We start from the raw sequence: 20,001 nt of genomic DNA, 5'->3' as shown, positions 1-20,001 counted from the left end.
AGATGTAGATGCACATGGCGGCCCCACCACAATGGACTGGCTACCATGCTGGATATCAGGTGCAAAGAAGTCCATGGCCACCGTCGACGCAGAACGCAACACTGCATAGTGCATGGTGGAAAACGCACCCAGGAAGGTGTACTCGCCCAAAAGATGGAGAATGGGAGGGACTGAAATGCAATGACCAGAAAGTGGGCTAAAGATCTCAATGCACGATGGACACGATGCACCATGTAAGATGCCCTTCCACAATTGGCTCACTCTTCAGGAAAATTTTGAAAAATGGAGGTCAAAACCTACAGGTGACCATCACAAAGGCCGAAATGTGAGAGACTCCTTTTAGTCGCTTCTTACGACAGGCAGAGATACCTCAGGCCTATTCTAACGCCCGGACCCGCAGAGGGGCATGTGTGTGTAATCATGGCAACAATCAGGCGCAGATTGGACTGATGTTGCAATGCGAAGACATGTGTCCACATCACATGCATTTGTAGCACCACATGAAAGGAGGAATATACAGCTTGACAACACAACTAGACATCACCAACCTTACCTTCTCATGCAATGAGTCACCTTCAAAGGCCAACATGAAGATGTCAGTATCCATTCTGATGTCTTTTGGTCCCCATGGGACACAATGGACAAAATGCACATCACATCGTTCCAAATTTGCATGCAACTTGTCATCAGTCTGTAAAAGTAGATCTAAGTGGAAAATGCTACCCTGTACCATATTTGGACTTATGGGGGGTTATATCAATGGGAATATGACCCAGCTTGTCGCATGTGAGAAGCACCCATGACTGAGTGAGGGAGGCAGTCTTAGGCAGTGCCGAGCCTATTTTCATTTCTGAAATCGCTGCCAGTTCCTCAAACCTGTCCTCAAGATGTTCTACGAAGAACAAGGACTTTGTAGTGAAATAGGAATCCCCTTCCATACCTAGAACCAATCAAGTATTTGGTGGGTGTTCTCTTTCACTTTGTCTCTGAGCCCTATTTTCCTCCAATGGCGTAACCAAGGAAGGGAACATTTTGGGGTCATACCTCTCCACAATGTAATACACTATGTGATCAAAAGTATACAGACACCTGGCTGAAAATGACTTACAAGTTCAAGGTGCCCTCCATCGGTAATGCTGTAATTCAACATGGTGTTGGCCCACCCACAGCCTTTATGACAGCTTCCACTCTAGCAGGCATATGTTAAATCAGTTGGTGGAAGGTTTTTTGGGGAATGGCAGCCCATTCTTCATGGAGTGCTGCACTGAGGAGATCCCTGGCATGAAGTCAGCATTCCAAAACATCCCAAAGGTGTTCTACAGGATTCAGGTCAGGACTCCGTGCAGGCCAGTCCATTACAGGAATGTTATTGTCATGTAACCACTCCACCTCCGGCCGTGCATTATGAACAGGTGCTCGATCGTGTTGAAAGATGCAATCACCATCCCCAAATTGCTCTTCAACAGTGGGAAGCGAGAAGGTGTTTACGCTCCTTACACCAAGTGAAGCTTCGTTTGGCATTTAACGGCGTGATGTATGGCTTACGAGCAGCTGCTCGACCATGGAATCCAAGTTTTCTCACCTCCCGCCTAACTGTCATAGTACTTGCAGAGGATCCTGATGCAGTTTGGAATTCCTGTGTGATGGTCTGGATAGATGTCTGCCTATTACACAGTATGACCCTCTTCAACTGTCAGTCAACAGACGAGGTCAGCCTGTATGCTTTTGTGCTGTACTTGTCCCTTCAAGTTTCCACTTCACTGTCACATCGGAAACAGTGGACCTAGGGATGTTTAGGAGTGTGGAAATCTCGTGTAAAGACATAAGACACAAGTGACACCCAATCACCTGACCATGTTCGAACTCCATGAGTTCCGCAGAGCGCCCCATTCTGCTCTCTTACGATGTCCAATCACTACTGAGGTCGTTGATATGGAGTACCTGGCAGCAAAATGTACCTACTATAAAAATCTTATGTTTTTTGGGGTGTTCGGATACTTTTGGTCACACTGTGTATGTCTTAGCTTCAGGGAACACTGCTGGGGCCATGCGGCCACCTGCACACGAAAGTTTAAATTGCTTTATGTGCGAATTTTCTGCCACAGTACCATCCAATCCAAACAAGGGCTCCCCCTAAAGTTGCCACAGCAACAGTTACCAGGCCAGTAAGCCATTGGCTGGAGTCCCTGTGCCCCAGGCATGATGTACACACACCCATCAGCTAGCATAGGGAATTTCCAGCTAAGATACAAACAGTGTGATCCCTGTCTGGTAAGGGGGCTACCAATGTGCAGGTACTTGATGAATGAAGAGGGGAAAAAAACCAAGCAACAGCAACAAGTTGCAGATGTTTTACGCCTAGCCTCTCATACCAAATATATTAGGTATTATTACTATTTGCACAGATGTAAGTTTTGTAGTTATTTCTGTCCTATGACTCTCAAATTTTGTTTAACTGACTATTGCTCTTCATGAATATTTCTGACATGATTGAATAATGGTTTTTATATTCTCTGTTAAAAAATTCTTAAGTTGTTAGGGTGTGTAACAGTCAATATTGGATAGAACAAAATAATCAAATAAAAACAATGTAACACCTAGACACAGACTAACTCTCTCTCCATTTCTAGTATTCTAATGCAAAACTGTAAACACTGTGCTAACTGAGTAGCACTGTTACATTGTAATAAAAGAAGATATTTGTCACACATGTGATTCTAGTCTGTCACACTACCAATCTCCGAAGTCAGTTTCCTACTCGGACAAAATTTTGTTATATACATTTATGTACCATTAGTAGGAAAGGAATCACTGTTCAGTCAAATTGTGTAGGTTTTTCTTCACACTGTAGATTTACACACCCATTTTGACATGTTTTTCCTGTTATTTGGATGATATGCCCTCATCGTTGCAAAGTGGCCCTTGGATGAACAAATTATTATAGTACAATCAGGTATCTTCAACCTGGTGCACTGGTGGGATGATTAACTCAGTGCTCATGCCTGACTGTCAAACTGATTCTGGGCTGTACGGTCTTCGACTCGAAACTTTTTGATCACCTCTTACATAGTATACTGTATTATACCATACTAAATTCAAAATGGAATGGATTAGGAGATGATAACTGTCTGACATTAATGTCCATTAAAGTGACACTAGTCATTGTATTTAGCAGGACGAGGGGGAGGGGGGGGGAGGAAATGTTAAGTAAATCTACTGAAGGCAGAGCTTTGACAGATAGCTAACTAGAGTTTTTATTTATTATACACATTTAACAAAATGGAAGTTGAAGTCATTAGAGTGCAAGCTCTAATAAGACAATGGTGAAGAAGGAAATTTGTCATGTCCTTTTCAACTGCACCACCCCAAAACTGGTCGCAACTGGATTGTGAATTTGAATCTCACTTCTTTTGAACCCCAGCTGACTACTTTAACCTATTTCCCTGTACTGGGTTACTGATTTTTTAAATACAATGAGCTATTACCAACATTAATGTACAACATGTAACTAAAAGCTTCAGTGAGCTGAACATTAGCTAACTTATAAATGGTAAAAATGTGTAGGAGCACGCGGAGAAACATGTACAGATACCTCAAGGAGTGCTACAGCCATTAAATTGAAGCGGATTTACCTGGCGTGGCCAGTCATGTGTAGACATGTATAATATTAGAAATAAGTGCTTTATAAATGGCAAGCAAGGTAAAAAGTTACTTTGCAATCATGAACAGAGGATTGTGTGATGTCTACCTCTTCCATATGGAGCGTGGATGCAGTACAGAGGTGCATGGGGTCAGCACTCCACTCTCCCAGTTGGGTCAATCCAAATGAAGTGGTCCAATAAAATTAAGTTGGTTGCTTGACCATTTTTTAATATTTTAATTTTTTAAATATGTGATTACCCTATAACTGAGAAGCTCAAAACAGTTTTTTAAAAAAATTATCTTTCACCTTTACTGAATGGCGGCCATTTTTGTTTGTAAGTGCGCGACGATGTTTCAGTTTAGAGATGTTAGCAAAGATATGAATATCTCTGCACTGGGTTAAGTTACAACATTGCAATTGACACGATTGTTTTTAAAAAGTGTCCTCTACAACATTGTCTATTATACAAAATACCCTAAATTCAAAAATAACCAGTCAAAATGACCTCCAAAGTTTGGTATCCAAATTTTCAAAAATCCACTTTTTGGCTCAAAAATAGCAAACAAGGAGTGATTTATGAGAGTCTATTTTTTCCTATAGTTAGATATCATACACTGCTAGCCACATATAGAGCAAGAACACTTACAAATGTTTCCTTAATTTTTTATGAATTTTTGAAATTTGAAAATTTTCGTTTTTTGTTAGTTCTCAGGTAGGACTGAATATAAAAATATGATTTTTACACAGTTTGTACACCTATATGATAGCAACATACTGTAAAAATTTCAACACTGATATCTGACTGTGAACAAAGCCATAAATTTTTGAAAATGAGGAAATAATTCACATTACTCTACAACTAATCTTATGGTTGTTGCCTATTCATGTGTGATATTGGCAGGATATAATCAATTATTATTGAAGTAAGGTACTGAATTATATACAAAAAGTGGAAACATAACTGAAATTAACATTTATATTATTTTGACATACTTAAAATAAATATTTTCAATTAACATCCTTCGCGATGTGACTGTTTCTAAACCTGGTGGTGAATGTTAAGAACACTTATTTTTTCAGGCAGCTCCTGTGATACAGAATAAGACCTCCCAGTTGCTGTGGTAAGTTCAAGCACTGAAAGTTTCCTTAAAACATTTTTCATTGGTATCCAAACTTTGTCACTAGTAGATTTCTTGAATGATGTTCTTGGGCCAGCAGCGTGGTAAAAATTCTAAAAAACATCATTGGTTTCCAAAATTATTCTTTCAACCTCTGCAAGCCACCACTGTCCAACATACACACATGCCACTATGTCATTCAACTTTCAAGACAGAGACATAATTTTACTGACACAATGATACCCATAAATTTCAGTTTCTGATGTTACATAGCATCGAACTAAGTTTTCAGCAATGCCAAGGAATTTGTGGAAATGCCTTGTTCCTTTTATTGCTATACAGTTTTCAAATCTGGTTTGAAGTGTTGTTTTCATATGCAGAACCACTTCTTTCTTGATCAGAAAATAGGTAATGCCTTTAATATTATCCTTGCAAAATACATACATGTCCTGTGCTGTGAGAATTTGGTCTGTGGTTGGTCTTTGTAGGCTGCCTATACTTACTTCACATTTTGTTGTACCTCCTACCACATCACATGCATTTTTACCATGGCAAGATGCAAAAAAGTGCCATTCAGTCTCCAACCCAAAGTCTACTTTATGGTTGCACAGATTTGAAACATTCTTTCTGTTCTCATACTGACAACCACTTCCATCTGAAAAGTACATCAGCTTCTCAACCTTGGGAAAATTTTCTTTTATGTAATTTATTACATACTTTTGAAACACATGTACAGCCAAAGTGTTGTGCTCCAAGTAGTCACTCAGAATGCATATTGAAGAACTGCAAACTTCATCTTTCTCATTTTTAAAGTAGAAAATAAATGGATGCACTGTTGCCTGGTCATTGACCCAGTGGTACCCTTGTATTGCATCCTGAATCAAAAATGTAAAATTTTCTGCAAAATCAGCTAGCACTATGCAGTCAGTTTCGTGAAGTTCTGATTTTTTTTGTCCTTCAAAAACTTACTTTGGATTTTAGAAACATAGTGGGGACTTTTGAGTTTTTGTAAGTTATCAATTCACGGGTACTCTTCGCGATATTTAACCACTATTATCATTTCTGCCCTGGCAGCTGTGACACACTGTTTGAAGGTAATACTAACTGGCATTTCCTCATCATATTTGTGAAACAATTCAATAATGGTTTCCTTACCAGGGCATTTATTACACAAACTCATCATGTAGTCATAACTGTTAGTGTCACAGACCATTAAATCTAGTAACTCTTTGTAGTTAAGATCACTGAGTTTTGCACCCGCAATCATCAGTCTGACATTTTGATGATATAAACAAACACACACGGAATGTGTCCCTGAGAATCCAACCAAAATACACCACTTAAGGCGGAGGTCAGAATATTTTGACCTTCCAATTTTGCAATCATGATGAGAATTTTTGAAAGCTACATAAAGTTCATTTAAATTTGACAGCACTAGTCGTTTCTGCTTTGTTACTTTAACTCCATTTATAACAACTCTTTTGCTATCTTTGCAACCTGGGCACATTCTACTGTTTTCATCATCTTCAAAAAAACTGCTGGATCTTTTTAATTGTTTCTTCAACCACACCTACTCCTTTCTTCTTTCCTAAAAGTGGAAAAAAGCCTTGCTCTTTCACTAATTTTCGGATTAGTTTAACCAAACGATGAGAAACGTTTAATTCAAGAACTATTTTTTTCTCTTGACCATGAGTCAGGGAGCAAACTTAAAGTTTTAAATTAATCCTCTTTAGATGTCACTGAACATTTAATTTTTATTCCCTCTATTAAGCTCAAATATTCAGTGTCAGATGATGCTGGTGGTAGGTTTTCTTCTTCTTTATAAATAATGTTGGTATCTGTATTATTAAAACACGATTCCAAGTATTTTCTATTTTGTCTGAAATTTGTTGTACCTTATTTTCAATAGCTGCTTTTCTTTTTCGGCTACTTAATTTTATTATTTTCGAAGCAGGAGATATATTTAACATAGAACAAGCAAAATCCAATATGCTAACAGCTTCCTTATTAGGAATATAAATGTCATTAAGGAGGTTACACGATTCTGGTTCTGGATTCACAACAAATATTTTTAATAACAATTTGGGCACAGGGAATTTCCAGGAATCGCATTACGTTTCACTTGGGAAGCTGTTTCACTGTCACATAACAAGGACAAATGTTCAATTTTTACTTTCCTCAAACCTTTAGTAATAGGCTTTTTATGAACTTTAAGTGGATCACAGCACTTTCTTCCAAAAATGTGGTTGTACTTCAGAACATATGTCTTCTCATGATGCTCACACACTGATGTGACAGAAGAACTTACTCAAAATATAAACAAAGTTTGTCTAACATCTTCAAAGTCATTGACATTTTTCAAGTTTTTTGAAACTGAACTGTAAACTGTTTTGTGACACACTTCACTTGCTATCTGTCCAACAGAGCACTGTTCATCCATGTTAAAGCATTCCAGTTAATCTCTCAAAATTAATTACAAATTACACACAGAACAAAGCACGTAACACATTCTACACTCTTGATGAAGTATGTACATCCACTCTAACAGAGGTTTCAGAACAGACTGACTACAACAATGCCACACCCAACAATAATGTACTTCTACAATGCCACACCCAGCCATAATGTACTTCTTTATTGACAATAAACCTAAATGTAAATGGGCGTTTTTATTAGCACATAACAAAAGCGAAAGCTCCTATTCTTTAATATTGCATCATTAAAAATAAATAAACTAAATGAATATTGGGTGAATGTGTTAACTAAACATATGTCACAATTAAATTTTATTACAATGAAACAATATACCATTTAAATAGGCAACAGCCATAAGATCAGTTGTAATTTCCTCATCTTAAAAAATTCATAGCTTTGTTCACAGTCAGATATCTATGTTGAAATTTTTAAAGTACACTGCTATCATATAGGTGTACAAACTGTGCAAAAATCATATTTTTATATTCAGTCCCACCTGAGATAACAAACCCCAAACTTAACAAATAATAAAAATTTTCAAATTTCAAAAATTTGTGTGTATGATATCTAACTATAGGAAAAAAATAGACTCTCATAAATCACTCCTTGTTTGTTACTGTTGAGCCTAAAAAAGGGATTTTTGAAAATTTGGATACCAAACTTTGGAGGTCATTTTGACTGGTTATTTTTGAATTTAGGGTATTTTGTGTAATAGACAATTTGTAGAGGACAATTTTTTTAAAAACAATAATGTCAATTGCAATGTTGTAACTTAACCCAGTGCAGAGATATTCAAATTTTCGCTAATCTCTCCAGAATGAAAAATCGTCGCGTGCCTACAAATAAAAATGACCACCATCCAGTAAAGATGCAAGATAAATTATAAAAAAAAACTGTTTTGAACTTCTCAAATATAGGGCAATCACATACAAAAAATTAAAATATTTAAAAATGGTCACGCAGCCATCACTGGACCACTTCACTTCATGTGGATTGACCCAGTTGTTGTTCGCTATAGAAACCTTGAAGCCATCAATTAGCTCCTCATTTGACATCATGAGGCTGCGTGGACTCTGTTCAAATTCTCAAACCAAGGAAACTCTGCTGGCAATACTGAAATTTGATCCCAGCTCCTCCACACAGCAGTCAGACACACTGACAATTCAGCTATGGATGTGGACTTGTAAATGGCAAACTCTCTTTCAGACTTTGAAACACTGTCATGCCAGCAAATTTGGTAACAGTGCAGATGCATGGATTGAAAGCTGTATTTAATAACTGGTTCAAACACATTCAAAATGGAAATGGAACTTCTGATAGATTGGTGTGCAACAACAGCAACAACAACAAGTTAGTATGAAAGATAACAGCGCATAATGAGAAACTATGCATGAGACTGCCATTAGAGAAGTTCAGGATTGGCCAGGACAGTGTTCATGAATTTGTCCACTTTCATTTACTTTCAATTCATGCTGCACCAACTGACTAATGAGTACAAGACAATACATATATAGAACCAAGTGGAGAAGGCACTGACAAGTGATCAAGGTTGGTCTTTTCTGCAAAACATCAGAACTCATACCCTGATGGTATCAGTTTGCTCCTTGTGTACAGACAACTGCACTACATTTCAACAGACAACTGAGGACATGGCATGTCAATGTTTCAACTGATTACAAAAAAGCCAGAATTCTGATGATGACTTGGTCTACAGTCTACATGAAAGTTTTTAATGAAGTCATTCTGCTTTAAGCCATTAAAATATTATTTATTGTGATTGCAATTTCGACACATGGTCATCGTCAAGCATTCTGAAAGCAGTCACCAAATAAAATACACATGGTTAAAAAATTGACAAATGCTGAAAAATGAAAATTTCAAAACCACTAATGCGGGATGTTGCAGCCCACTCAACAAAATAAAGTTGTCATATGTAGAAACATAGTTCCTCACAGTGTAAAAGCAAATGCAAATGGTGGCATAATTGACTACACATTAAGTCTGACTATATGTCACAGTACTGAACACAATAAACCTTACATGCTGTCTGGAGGTTTATAAAATTAACTCTGCAGAATGCAATAACTTTTATGCAGGAAAAAAATGGTAGAATTTGTAACATTTGTTCTAGAGAGCACAGTAAAACTAGTAATTTTAGATTTACATCTGTGAATCATATTCAGATGACTAAACACAAGTTATATAACACTGAAAACTACTCTTTAGAAATTCTCCATAGAATTGGAAAAGGAAGAGCTTGATTATTTAAAACAGATTGAAATTTATACGGCATTTAGAGACCAGCCAGAATACATTTTGAATTTGAATAAGACTGAGCTTAAAAATAGGAGATTCCTATACTACTTCAGGAACATCTTACAATCTAGAATTTTTCCATATGGTTTACTTTAGCGGTGTTAATTCTGGCAAATATTCTAGACCATGCTACACTTACTACTAAGTAGCACCTGCTTCTTTCCCACATTTGTATATTACTTGCATTTTATCACTTTGCTCATTTTGCATGTGTGGACTGCTGCTTTCGTCCATATCTGAGATTTAAGACCCTCTTATATACTCGAATTTTATGAGTATTGTATTATTGTGACTTGATAGTCACTTCATCTTGTTACCTAATTTAATTCTCATTCTCAGTATAAGATCTTGATACTGCTTTTATTTAACAAATATTTGTCACTTTCCTCCTTTCTGTGCATACGTTTGATAAGCACATGAACTCTGTGTATTAGCATCTTTGCTCACACCACATGCATTTCCTTTTACACAACTAGGAACTATGTTCCAACATGTGGCAGTTTTATGTTATTGAGTAACTTTGAAATTTCATTTTTCAATGTTTGTCAATTTCATAACTACGTGTATTTTATTTGGTGACTGACTGTTTTCAGAATGCATGACAATGACCACATGTTGAGATTTCAGTCACAATAAATAATATGTTAACAGCCTATAAGTGGAATGACTTTATTCAAAATGACAAAGAAACCCTTCCCTCATAGCTCCCTGGCAGCTTTAGAAATAGTACAAAATGGTACTGTGGCAAATGGAGATTACTTTGAGGGTGACTAAAGGTATTTTGCTTCTATGTTATCTTTTTTGGTTTTACAGTATTTACTAAACATTTTAGCTGAAGTACCAATTAAAATTTCTGAATCTTTTTCTTGAACTGAGCTGCCTTACCTGCTCAGGGGGGCCTTGATCATGGAAGCTCTGTCTACCACCAAAATTTCCACCACTGGCACCACCTCGAAAACCTCCACCTGGAATTTGTAGATGTATTGTATTAAACGTTTTTTTTTTCCATTACAAACTTCCGCTAATTGTTTTTCTGCAATCAACATATGTCTTGCAATATCCCTTATGCACAAAAATACTACATTACACAGCTAGTCAACTAAGATTAAAATACACATAAATGTTGCAGCTAGTCAACTAAGATTAAAATACACATAAATGTTGCAGGAGACTGAGTGGCACTGCAATAATCAAACAAGGAAATTAAAGGAGACTCATAGGTGATGACCTACAATTAGTATACTTTTATTTCTATGCAGGTCCACAATTCCTTTGTTCTGTAAAATACCATCTCATAAAGGCCCATGCACGACCATCGTACACACAAGTTTTTGCGGTTAAGCTAGTGACTGTGTACATGGTACTCCCAAAGAAGGTCTGCCGTTTGAGAAGGATGGATATAGGCATATGCAGCCACCACTTGGGTGCGTGGTAGTGCTGGTTACAAAGTAGATTTTCTGGAGCTGGAGCTTTGACATCATTTCATTTTGAGACTCCAAATTACTCAGGTAGAACAGAAAGCTTGAGAAGTTCAAATAACTGGATTAAGATGATTGCCTCCTGTTGTTGTCAAATGTTTGGATATAAGCATGTTCAGTAATTATTATATCTATGTGTGCCTCTGAGGGATTACAAATGCATAAAAGAAGAAAATCATTTAAAATCTAGTAATATGTTTTGAATGCATAGGAACAACATGGCCTAGTTCATAATAGTGTAATAATGTAATGTATAAAACAACATGTTGTTGTTGTTGTTGTTGTTGTTGTCTTCAGTCCTGAGACTGGTTTGATGCAGCTCTCTATGCTACTCTATCTTGTGCAAGCTTCTTCATCTTCCAGTACTTACTGCATCCTACATCCTTCTAAATCTGCTTAGTGTATTCATCTCTTGGTCTCCCTCTACGATTTTTACCCTCCACGGTGCCCTCCAATGCTAAATTTGTGATCCCTTGATGCCTCAAAACATGTCCTACCAACCGGTCCCTTCTTCTTGTCAAGTTGTGCCACAAACTCTCTTCTCCCCAATTCTATTCAATGCCTCCTCATTAATTATGTGATCTACCCATCTAATCTTCAGCATTCTTCTGTAGCACCACATTTCGAAAGCTTCTATTCTCTTCTTGTCCAAACTATTTATCGTCCATGTTTCACTTCCATACATGGCTACACTCCATACAAATACTTTCAGAAACGACTTCCTGACACTTAAATCTATACTCGATGTTAACAAATTTATCTTCTTCAAAAACGCTTTCCTTGCCATTGCTAGTCTACATTTTATATATTCTCTACTTCGACCATCATCAGTTATTTTGCTCCCCAAATAGCAAAACTCCTTTACTACTTTAAGTGTCTCATTCCCTAATCTAATTCCCTCAGCATCACCTGACTTAATTCGACTACATTCCATTACCCTCGTTTTGCTTTTGTTGATGTTCATCTTATATCCTCCTTTCAAGACATTGTCCATTCCGTTCAACTGCTCCTCCAAGTCCTTTGTTGTGTCTGACACAATCACAATGTCATCGGTGAACCTCAAATTTTTTATTTCTTCTTCATGGATTTTAATACCTACTCCGAATTTTTCTTTTGTTTCCTTTACTGCTTGCTCAATATACAGATTGAATAACATCGGGGAGAGGCTACAACCCTGTCTCACTCCTTTCCCACCCACTGCTTCTCTTTCATGCCCCTCGTCTCTTACAACTGCCATCTGGTTTCTGTACAAATTGTAAATAGCCTTTCGCTCCCTGTATTTTACCCCTGCCACTTTTAGAATTTGAAAGAGAGTACTCCAGTCAACATTGTCAAAAGCTTTCTCTAAGTCTACAAATGCCAGAAACATAGGTGTGCCTTTCCTTAATCTTTCTTCTAAGATAAGTCGTAAGGTCAGTATTGCCTCACGTGTTCCAATATTTCTATGGAATCCAAACTGATCTTCCCCGAGGTCGGCTTCTGCCAGTTTTTCCATTCGCCTGTAAGGAATTCGTGTTAGTATTTTGCAGCTGTGACTTATTAAACTTTGCGTTGTTTTGGATATTGTTGAAGTCAGTAGTGCACAATGTACCTATTTTTGTATGATTTTCATTTAATGATTATAATTAGAGTATGAATGTAAACTCAGGTTTTCCTTATTTTAGGGTTCCGTAAAATACTGAGTATTTCAATAGGGTTCCATCACCAAAAACATTTGAGAACAGCTGATCTATGCAATAGATTCATCCACAAACTAATCCCAATACCATGTCCTGTTGATCCCACCATGAACAAGAACCTTCTGGGAAGCTGATAAAATCAAAAACAACAGAAGAGACTGCTACTGTATATTTAGTCTGCGTGTTAATGTCTCACACAACAAATTTAAATTTTAGGGCAACTCAGTTCAAGTAGAAACAGTATTTTTAGCTCAAGTGACTTGTATCAGTTGACTCTTACAGAGGAGATAACAGCACTCAGCCAATTTTCATCATGCTATTTATTTATTGAAATAGCACTATTACCAGTTTCGAACCGACAGGTTCATCTTCTGACAGGTCGTTCACGTTAAGATACATTTTACATTAGCTTTCACTTTTTGTTTTCCCAAATGAGATGAAATTTTCTTGGAGTGGTGGCGCCAGGATTTTGTACACAGCCACGGCCTCAGAATGTCAGTTTTTGACAAAGTAGCAAGTGCCTTATGTCCATAAAAGTCTAGAGCTAGGAACAAGTGAGTGACATCCATAAAGGTCTTTAGAGCTGGGGACTCTTACACTGACAGTGCACAACATCTACTTTTGCATGAGACTTGTGGCTTTATTTATTTGTTTATTTGTCCAGGGATAATCTGATAATGATATAGGATTTGTTGTCACAATATAATGAAACTAAAAAGCTCAAATATACAGACGCACAAAATATATGTTGTTAACAAGCATTGGGCAAGTGGTTGACCATGGCCTTGTTGAAGGAATCATTTATGAACACCAGAGAATACCTTAATCAGAATGACTGGACAGAACTAAGTCCATCTTCCTGAATATCTTAAAAACTGTACTTCCTCATTCAGTTGGCACCTACTGTAAAATGCATTTTGTTCATACACAATTTGTATAAGATAACCTACAATATAAAAAAATGTTTTGCACTGTTTCTTTGTATCTCTCTACATTATCACTGGACACATTACACACCTTTATTGATGACTCCAGAATCACAGACACGCTGCTATGCCCCTGTCGTGCCTGGATAACTGATTCCAGGACCATAAACAGATGAACTTTTGTTGGAGAAACAGCAGTATGCAGCCAGAGAACCTCCTCATATAGCATAATGTGCTGCACAGCAGCTTGCACAAGAGGAACATGAGCAAGATCAGAATCGAGATTACTGTCCACAGCTGGTGCACTGGTCAGTCAGAACGTGGTTTTTAGATGGTTTCCCACACAAGTTATGGCAAATGCTGGATTTATCTCCCAGAATGTAGGATTCCCAAACAGTTAAAATACAATCACACACAGAACAAAGTTTACATGTACCACAGTCAGGCAACACATTCGACTTCCCTCCGTTGGGTAACTGATGGCTGCAGTGACATGATAGGCATCTAGCCATATAGTTACATAATATTAAACTGCCAAATCCTGAGTACAGTGGACCACATCCTAGATGAGATTAATGCTTAGTAAAAGAACTGGTATCCTGCCAGATCATACAAAATAGAGGAACAATCTATATACAGGGTGTTTCAAAAAGGGCTTTACAACTTTAAAAATTCATACAAATTTATTGAAATAAGATACAGAGCTGTTTTTAGTGTTATTTCGTAGGGAAACACATCAAGTTTTTTTTTACCTTGGACTAAAGGTGTTGTATGTGGCTTCTGTTGGTTATCCTGCACACATCCCAATAGAAGTCAATTTCTTCCCAAACTTGCTGTAGCATTCCAGGTGTAACTTGCTCAGTGGTGGCGTAAATTCTTGCTCTACGTTCAGGTACAGAAGCTGGCACAGAAGGTTGGTTGGTTGGTTTGGGGTATAGAGGGGTCAAACTACAGGGTCATCAGTCCCTTTTTCCTCAAGAAAACAAGTCTCAAGGTAAAACAATTAAAAACAAAGGCGTTGAGGGAAGTAAAGAGAGTAAAACCAACAGGATAGCAGAAGGCTTGCACTGGTTGATCACAAGGATAAAAAAGGATGATCCAGTCACTCTGTAACATACTAAAACCACCAGGCTAAAAGACAAGGTGAGAAGAACACACATAGAGGAAAACATGAACAACAAGGCAAACAAAATTCAAAGCAAGAGTGACAATGAGGTAACAGGGAGGGAGGGTGGATGCCTGGGAGAGAAGGCAAGACACCCAATCTCAGATGGTACGATAAAAACATCACTCTCAGATGGTACGATAAAAACATCCCTCACAAATTAAACGTAAAACTAAATCGGCCATTGAGCCGTTGTCACCCAACACCATACGTAGGGTGCTGGGAAGGTTAAAAGTCCGCCATAGAGCACCTAAAACTGGACAGTCCAAGAAGAATTGGACAACAGTTACACAGGAGACACAGTGACACCAATGTGGGTCCTCGCGACAGAGGACATGACGATGTGTTAGCTAAGTATGGCCAATGCGGACCCGCAGAGGACAACAGAGTCCCTCTGAGTGGGTTGCATGGATGACTGCCACACATTCGTTGTCTCCTTGATAATGCGGAGTTAGTTTGGGGTACTTTGAGTGCGCGATTCAGTATCCCAGAACGCGAAAACTTTGTGGCAGAAGATCAATCGAAGATTGGTCACCAGCAGTCTGATCCACAGAGTGTTTACCAGAAGCCTGTTTGGCCAGGCTGTCACCAAGTTCATCGCCCGGTATCCTGTTCCTGGGGTCCAAATTAAAGTCACTGAACATCCACTGTTCCTGAGGGCATAAAGAGACTCCTGGATAGTTATTACCGAAGGATGTCGAGGGAAGCACTGATCAAGAGCTTGTAGGCTGCTTAAGGAGTCACTACAGATGATGAAGGACTCAATGGAGCAGAAGCGGATATGCTCAAGGGTGAGATAGATGGCTACCAACTCTGCACTGAAAACACTGCAACCATCCGACAAAGGGCGCTGATCAGTATGGTCAACTTGAGAGCAAGCAAAGCCAACAATACTGTCAACCATTGAACCATCTGTGTAGACTATTTCTAAGTCCTTGAACTTGCTGAGGAGAGAGATAAATTGCCAGCGGAGCCTTTGGGGCCTCACAATAGGTCCAGCCGAAGCCATGGCTGAGGTATGGGCCACAGAGGCGTACGTACGTGGACCCGCAGGAAATGTGGTAGGGGGGAAGTGTCGAGTTCATTAAGAAGTGACCAGACACAGTCAGTGAGGGTATTCCTGCTTCTGGGCCACCATTTCAGGAGATGGACTGCTGTGTGAGGCGAACCATGAATGTGGACAGTGTAATTTTCAAGCAGTAGTTGCCACCAGAGTAGCAATGGAGGAACAGCAGCTTCCACAAGGAGGCTGTTCATGGGGCTCATTCAGAAGGCTCCTGTCACGAGCCGAACTCCACAGTGGTGCATAGGGTCCAGCACACACAGTGCAGAGAGCGATGCTGAACCATACACCAGGCTCCCATAGTCAGTATGGGAAGGTATAAGGGCTTTGTATAGCTGCAGCAGTGTAGGACGATCAGCACCTTTGTCGGTGTGGCTCAGGCATCAAATAATATTAAGGTGCCATCAGCACCTGTCCTTAAGCTGAAAAAGATGGGGAAGCCAAGTAAAGCGGGCGTCGAATACCAGTCCCAAAAAGCGGTAAGTCCAAACTACATCTAGTAGTTGGTCATTGAGGTAAAGTTCGGGATAGGGATGGACAGTATGATGATGACAGAAGTGCATGACAAGTCTTGGTGGCCAAAAACTGAAAGCTGTGAGTGAGGGTCCATGACTGCGGCTTCCTTATAGCTCCCTGCAGCCAACGTTCAGCCACAACAACAGAAGAGGAGCAGAAGAAAATACAAAAATCGTCAGCATATGGGAGGGGAGATACTGACGACCCACTGCAAATTCGAGACCAATGACAGCAATTAAAATGAGTGGGACACTCCAGGACAGAGCCCTGCAGGACTGCAATTCTCTTGTTTATGGATGCACTGTGGGAAGCACCAATGCTAACTCTCAAAGTGTGGAGCGACAAAAAGTTCTGTATAAAAATCAGGAGCGGGCCCCAGAGACCACACTCATGCTGAGTAGCTAGGACGTGGTGTCGCCAAGTGGTAATGTAGGCCTCCGTCAGGTTGAAAAAGACGGCAATAAGGTGCTGTCGCTGGGAAAAGTCCAATCGAATGGCAGGCTCCAGATGCTCGAAGTTGTCGATGGAGGAGCGTCCTTGGTGAAAACAGCCCTGAGACAGAACCAGAAGGCCCCCAGTCTCAAAGAGCCAACATAACCGCCAGCCCCCAATACGTTCGAGGAGCTTGCACAGAACATTGGTGAGGCTGATAGGACAATAGCTATCAACATCTAGTGGGATCCTACCAGGTTTTAGCACTGGAACAATGATACTTTCCCGCCACTGCAATGGGAATTCGCCATTGCTCCAGATGTGGTTGAAGATGGCAAGGTGGAGGTGCTGGGAATCCACTGACAGATGTTTCAGCATTTGAAAACGGATGCGGTCTGGGTCAGGAGATGTGTCAGGACAATCGGCAAGGTCACTGAGAAATTCCCACCCACTGAAGGGAGCATTATATGGCTCAGGGTGGCGTGGAGCAAAGGAGAGGTGTTGTCATTCCACCCACCGTTCAAGGAGACGAAAGGTGGGATGGTAATTCTCAGATGCAGAGGTGCAAGCATAATGCTCAGGAAGACACTTTGCAATTACATTGGGATCAGCAGATACAACTCCATTTGTGGTAATTCCAGGTACACCTGCATGGGTCTGATAGCAGTAAAGTCACCGGAGCTTGGACCAAACCTGGGAATGAGAGGTTCGTGTTCCAGTCGTGGAGACAAAGCATTCCCAACACTCCTGCTTTCGTTGTTTGATCAGTATGTGGACCTGGGCACAGAGGTTCTCCAGGGAAGGGTGGTGATAATGATGGTGTGGATCACCTAATCGATAGTGGCATGCAACAGAGATTCAATGGTGGTAGTGGAGGTGAAAGTGTCCCAGTCAGCCTTGGGAAGAGTACACCTGGCCAAACGTCAAGATGAAGAACTGTGGGGTAGGGAGAGGAAGAGTGGAAGGTGGTCACTACCACACAAGTAATCGTCGAGCTCTCCAGCGGATAGATGGAAGAAGGCCAGGACTGCAAACCAAGAGATCAATGGCCGAGTATGTGCCATGTATCACACTGAAACGACGGGTGGGGGCACCTGTATTTTGGAGGCAAAGGTCGAGTTTCGTTAATAGGTTGGTTTGTGGGATTGAAGGGACCAGACTACTAGGGCCATCGGTCCCTTTTTCCATGAACTTGAAACACCCACAAAGAATAAAAACAAACAATGGGGATGACAAGAGACAACACAGGACAAGAAAGACACAGACAGAGACCAGAAAAAAGGAATTAAAATCACACTGAGTGGTTGGCCAACCATAGAAACAAAAAAGGAAAAGCCAACCACCAAGAAGCGCACTAAAAACCCCAGCCTAAAATCGTAGGCCAAAGGCCACACTCAACACAAAAAAAGGACAAACACTTACATCAAGTGATAAAACCCCCTTGCACGAGTAAAACTCAAAATTAAATCTCCCATCGCAATGTCATCTGATAAAAGTGCAGGAAGCGTATCAGGCAGCACAAATGTCTGCCAAAGCGGAGTTAAAAGCAGGCAGTCCAACAAGATGTGGAGCACTGTCAAAGCTGACCTGCAGTGACATAAATGTGGGTCCTCGTGGCGCAATAAATAGTTGTGTGTCATCCAGGTGTGGCCAATGCACAGCCAGCAGAGGAAAACAGAGTCCTTATGAGAGACCCGCAAGGAGGAGTGCCACACACCAGTAGCCTCCTTGATGACCCGAAGTTTGTAGGGTGAAGGAAGGGTGCGCCATTCTTCACCCGAGGTGAGAAGTACCTTCTGCGGCAAAACTGACCTGAGGTCACTCTCTGGAAGGCCAACCTCCAAGGTTGGTGCACTGACAGCTTGTTTGGTCAGTGTGTCAACACGTTCATTTCCTGGGATGCCGACATGACCCGGGGTCCACACAAAGACCACAGAACGGCCGCAACAGGCAAGAGTATGGAGGGACTCCTGGATAGGCATCACCGGACGAGAGCGAGGGAAACACTGGTCGATAGCTCGTGAACCGCTCAGGGAGTCACTACAGATAATGAAGGACTCACCTGAGCAGGAGCGGATATACTCTAGGGCGCAAGAGATGGCAACCAGCTCGGCAGTGAAAGCACTGCAGCCAGCTGGCAATTAGTGTTGTTCATAATGATCCACTACAGTAAGAGCATAACTGACACGACCAGCAAGCATCGAACTGTCAGTATAGACAATGTCAGAGCCTTGAAACACAGCAAGGATTGAAAGAAAGCAGCGGCAAAGGTCCTCAGGAGGGACTGAGTCCTTTGGGCCATGTGCCAAATATAGCCGAAGGCATGGGCGGGGCACACACCATTGGGGTATACGCAGAGGGTCCCGGAAAAGAGGTGGAATTGGGAAAACTTCAAGCCCAGAGAGAATAACTCTGACGTGAACTGCGATCGTACACCCTGACCGGGGCCGCCGTTCCAGAGGATGGACAACCGACTGAGGGAACAGGAGACGATAATTGGGATGGCTGGGAAAGCTACAAACGTGTGTGGCATAAGCGGCCAGTAATTATTGGCACCGGAACCGCAACGGAGGGACACCTGCCTCCACAAGTAAGCTGTTGACAGGAGTTGTCTGGAAAGCTCCAGTGGCAAGCTGGATCCCGCTGCGAAGGATGGGGTCCAGCAACCGCAATGCGGAGGGGGATGCTGAACTGTAAGCCAGGCTCCTATAATCTAGACAGGACCGAATAAACGGCTGGTACAGCCATAGAAAGGTAGACCGATCGGCACCCTAGCTGGTGTGACTCAAGCAATGAAGAGCGTTAAGATACCGCCAGCACATCTGTTTAAGCTGCCGAATGTGAGGGAGCCAAGTCAACCAGGTATCAAAAACCGATGTGTCTCCACCACAGCAAGAGGTTCGCCATCATGATAAAGCTGTGGCTCATGGTGAACAGTGCATCGCTGGCAGAAATGCATAACGCAGGTCTTGGCAGCCAAAAACTGGAAGCCATATGCAACAGCCCAAGACTGCACCTCGCAGATAGCGCCCTGCAGCTGCCGTTCAGCAGTGTAGAGAGGATGTGATGACGTCATGTCGTACCGTATGCCTTCCGCATGTCAAGAAAGACAGCGACCAGATGCTGATGGCAGGCAAAGGCCATACGGATGGCAGACTCCAGGCACACCAGATTATCGGCGGCAGAGCGG

The 20,001-nt window shown here is 40.8% G+C and overlaps 1 protein-coding gene across 2 annotated transcripts in view; it reads right to left on the bottom strand.

Annotated features, from left to right (window-relative positions):
- LOC124722078 (H/ACA ribonucleoprotein complex subunit 1) overlaps window positions 1-20,001 on the bottom strand; it is a 71,716-nt gene that overhangs the window by 36,101 nt on the left and 15,614 nt on the right. For both annotated transcript variants that reach the window (XM_047247274.1, XM_047247273.1), the window contains exon 3: window positions 10,438-10,517. In XM_047247274.1, the coding sequence (XP_047103230.1) occupies window positions 10,438-10,517 (80 nt within the window). The remainder of the gene's footprint in view (window positions 1-10,437; window positions 10,518-20,001) is intronic.

The sequence above is a fragment of the Schistocerca piceifrons genome, chromosome X (assembly GCF_021461385.2).
Source record: "Schistocerca piceifrons isolate TAMUIC-IGC-003096 chromosome X, iqSchPice1.1, whole genome shotgun sequence".
Classification (NCBI taxonomy): Eukaryota; Metazoa; Arthropoda; class Insecta; order Orthoptera; family Acrididae; genus Schistocerca; species Schistocerca piceifrons.
Note: the sequence above shows the minus strand (reverse complement) of the source record. Positions and strands in the feature narration are given on the sequence as shown.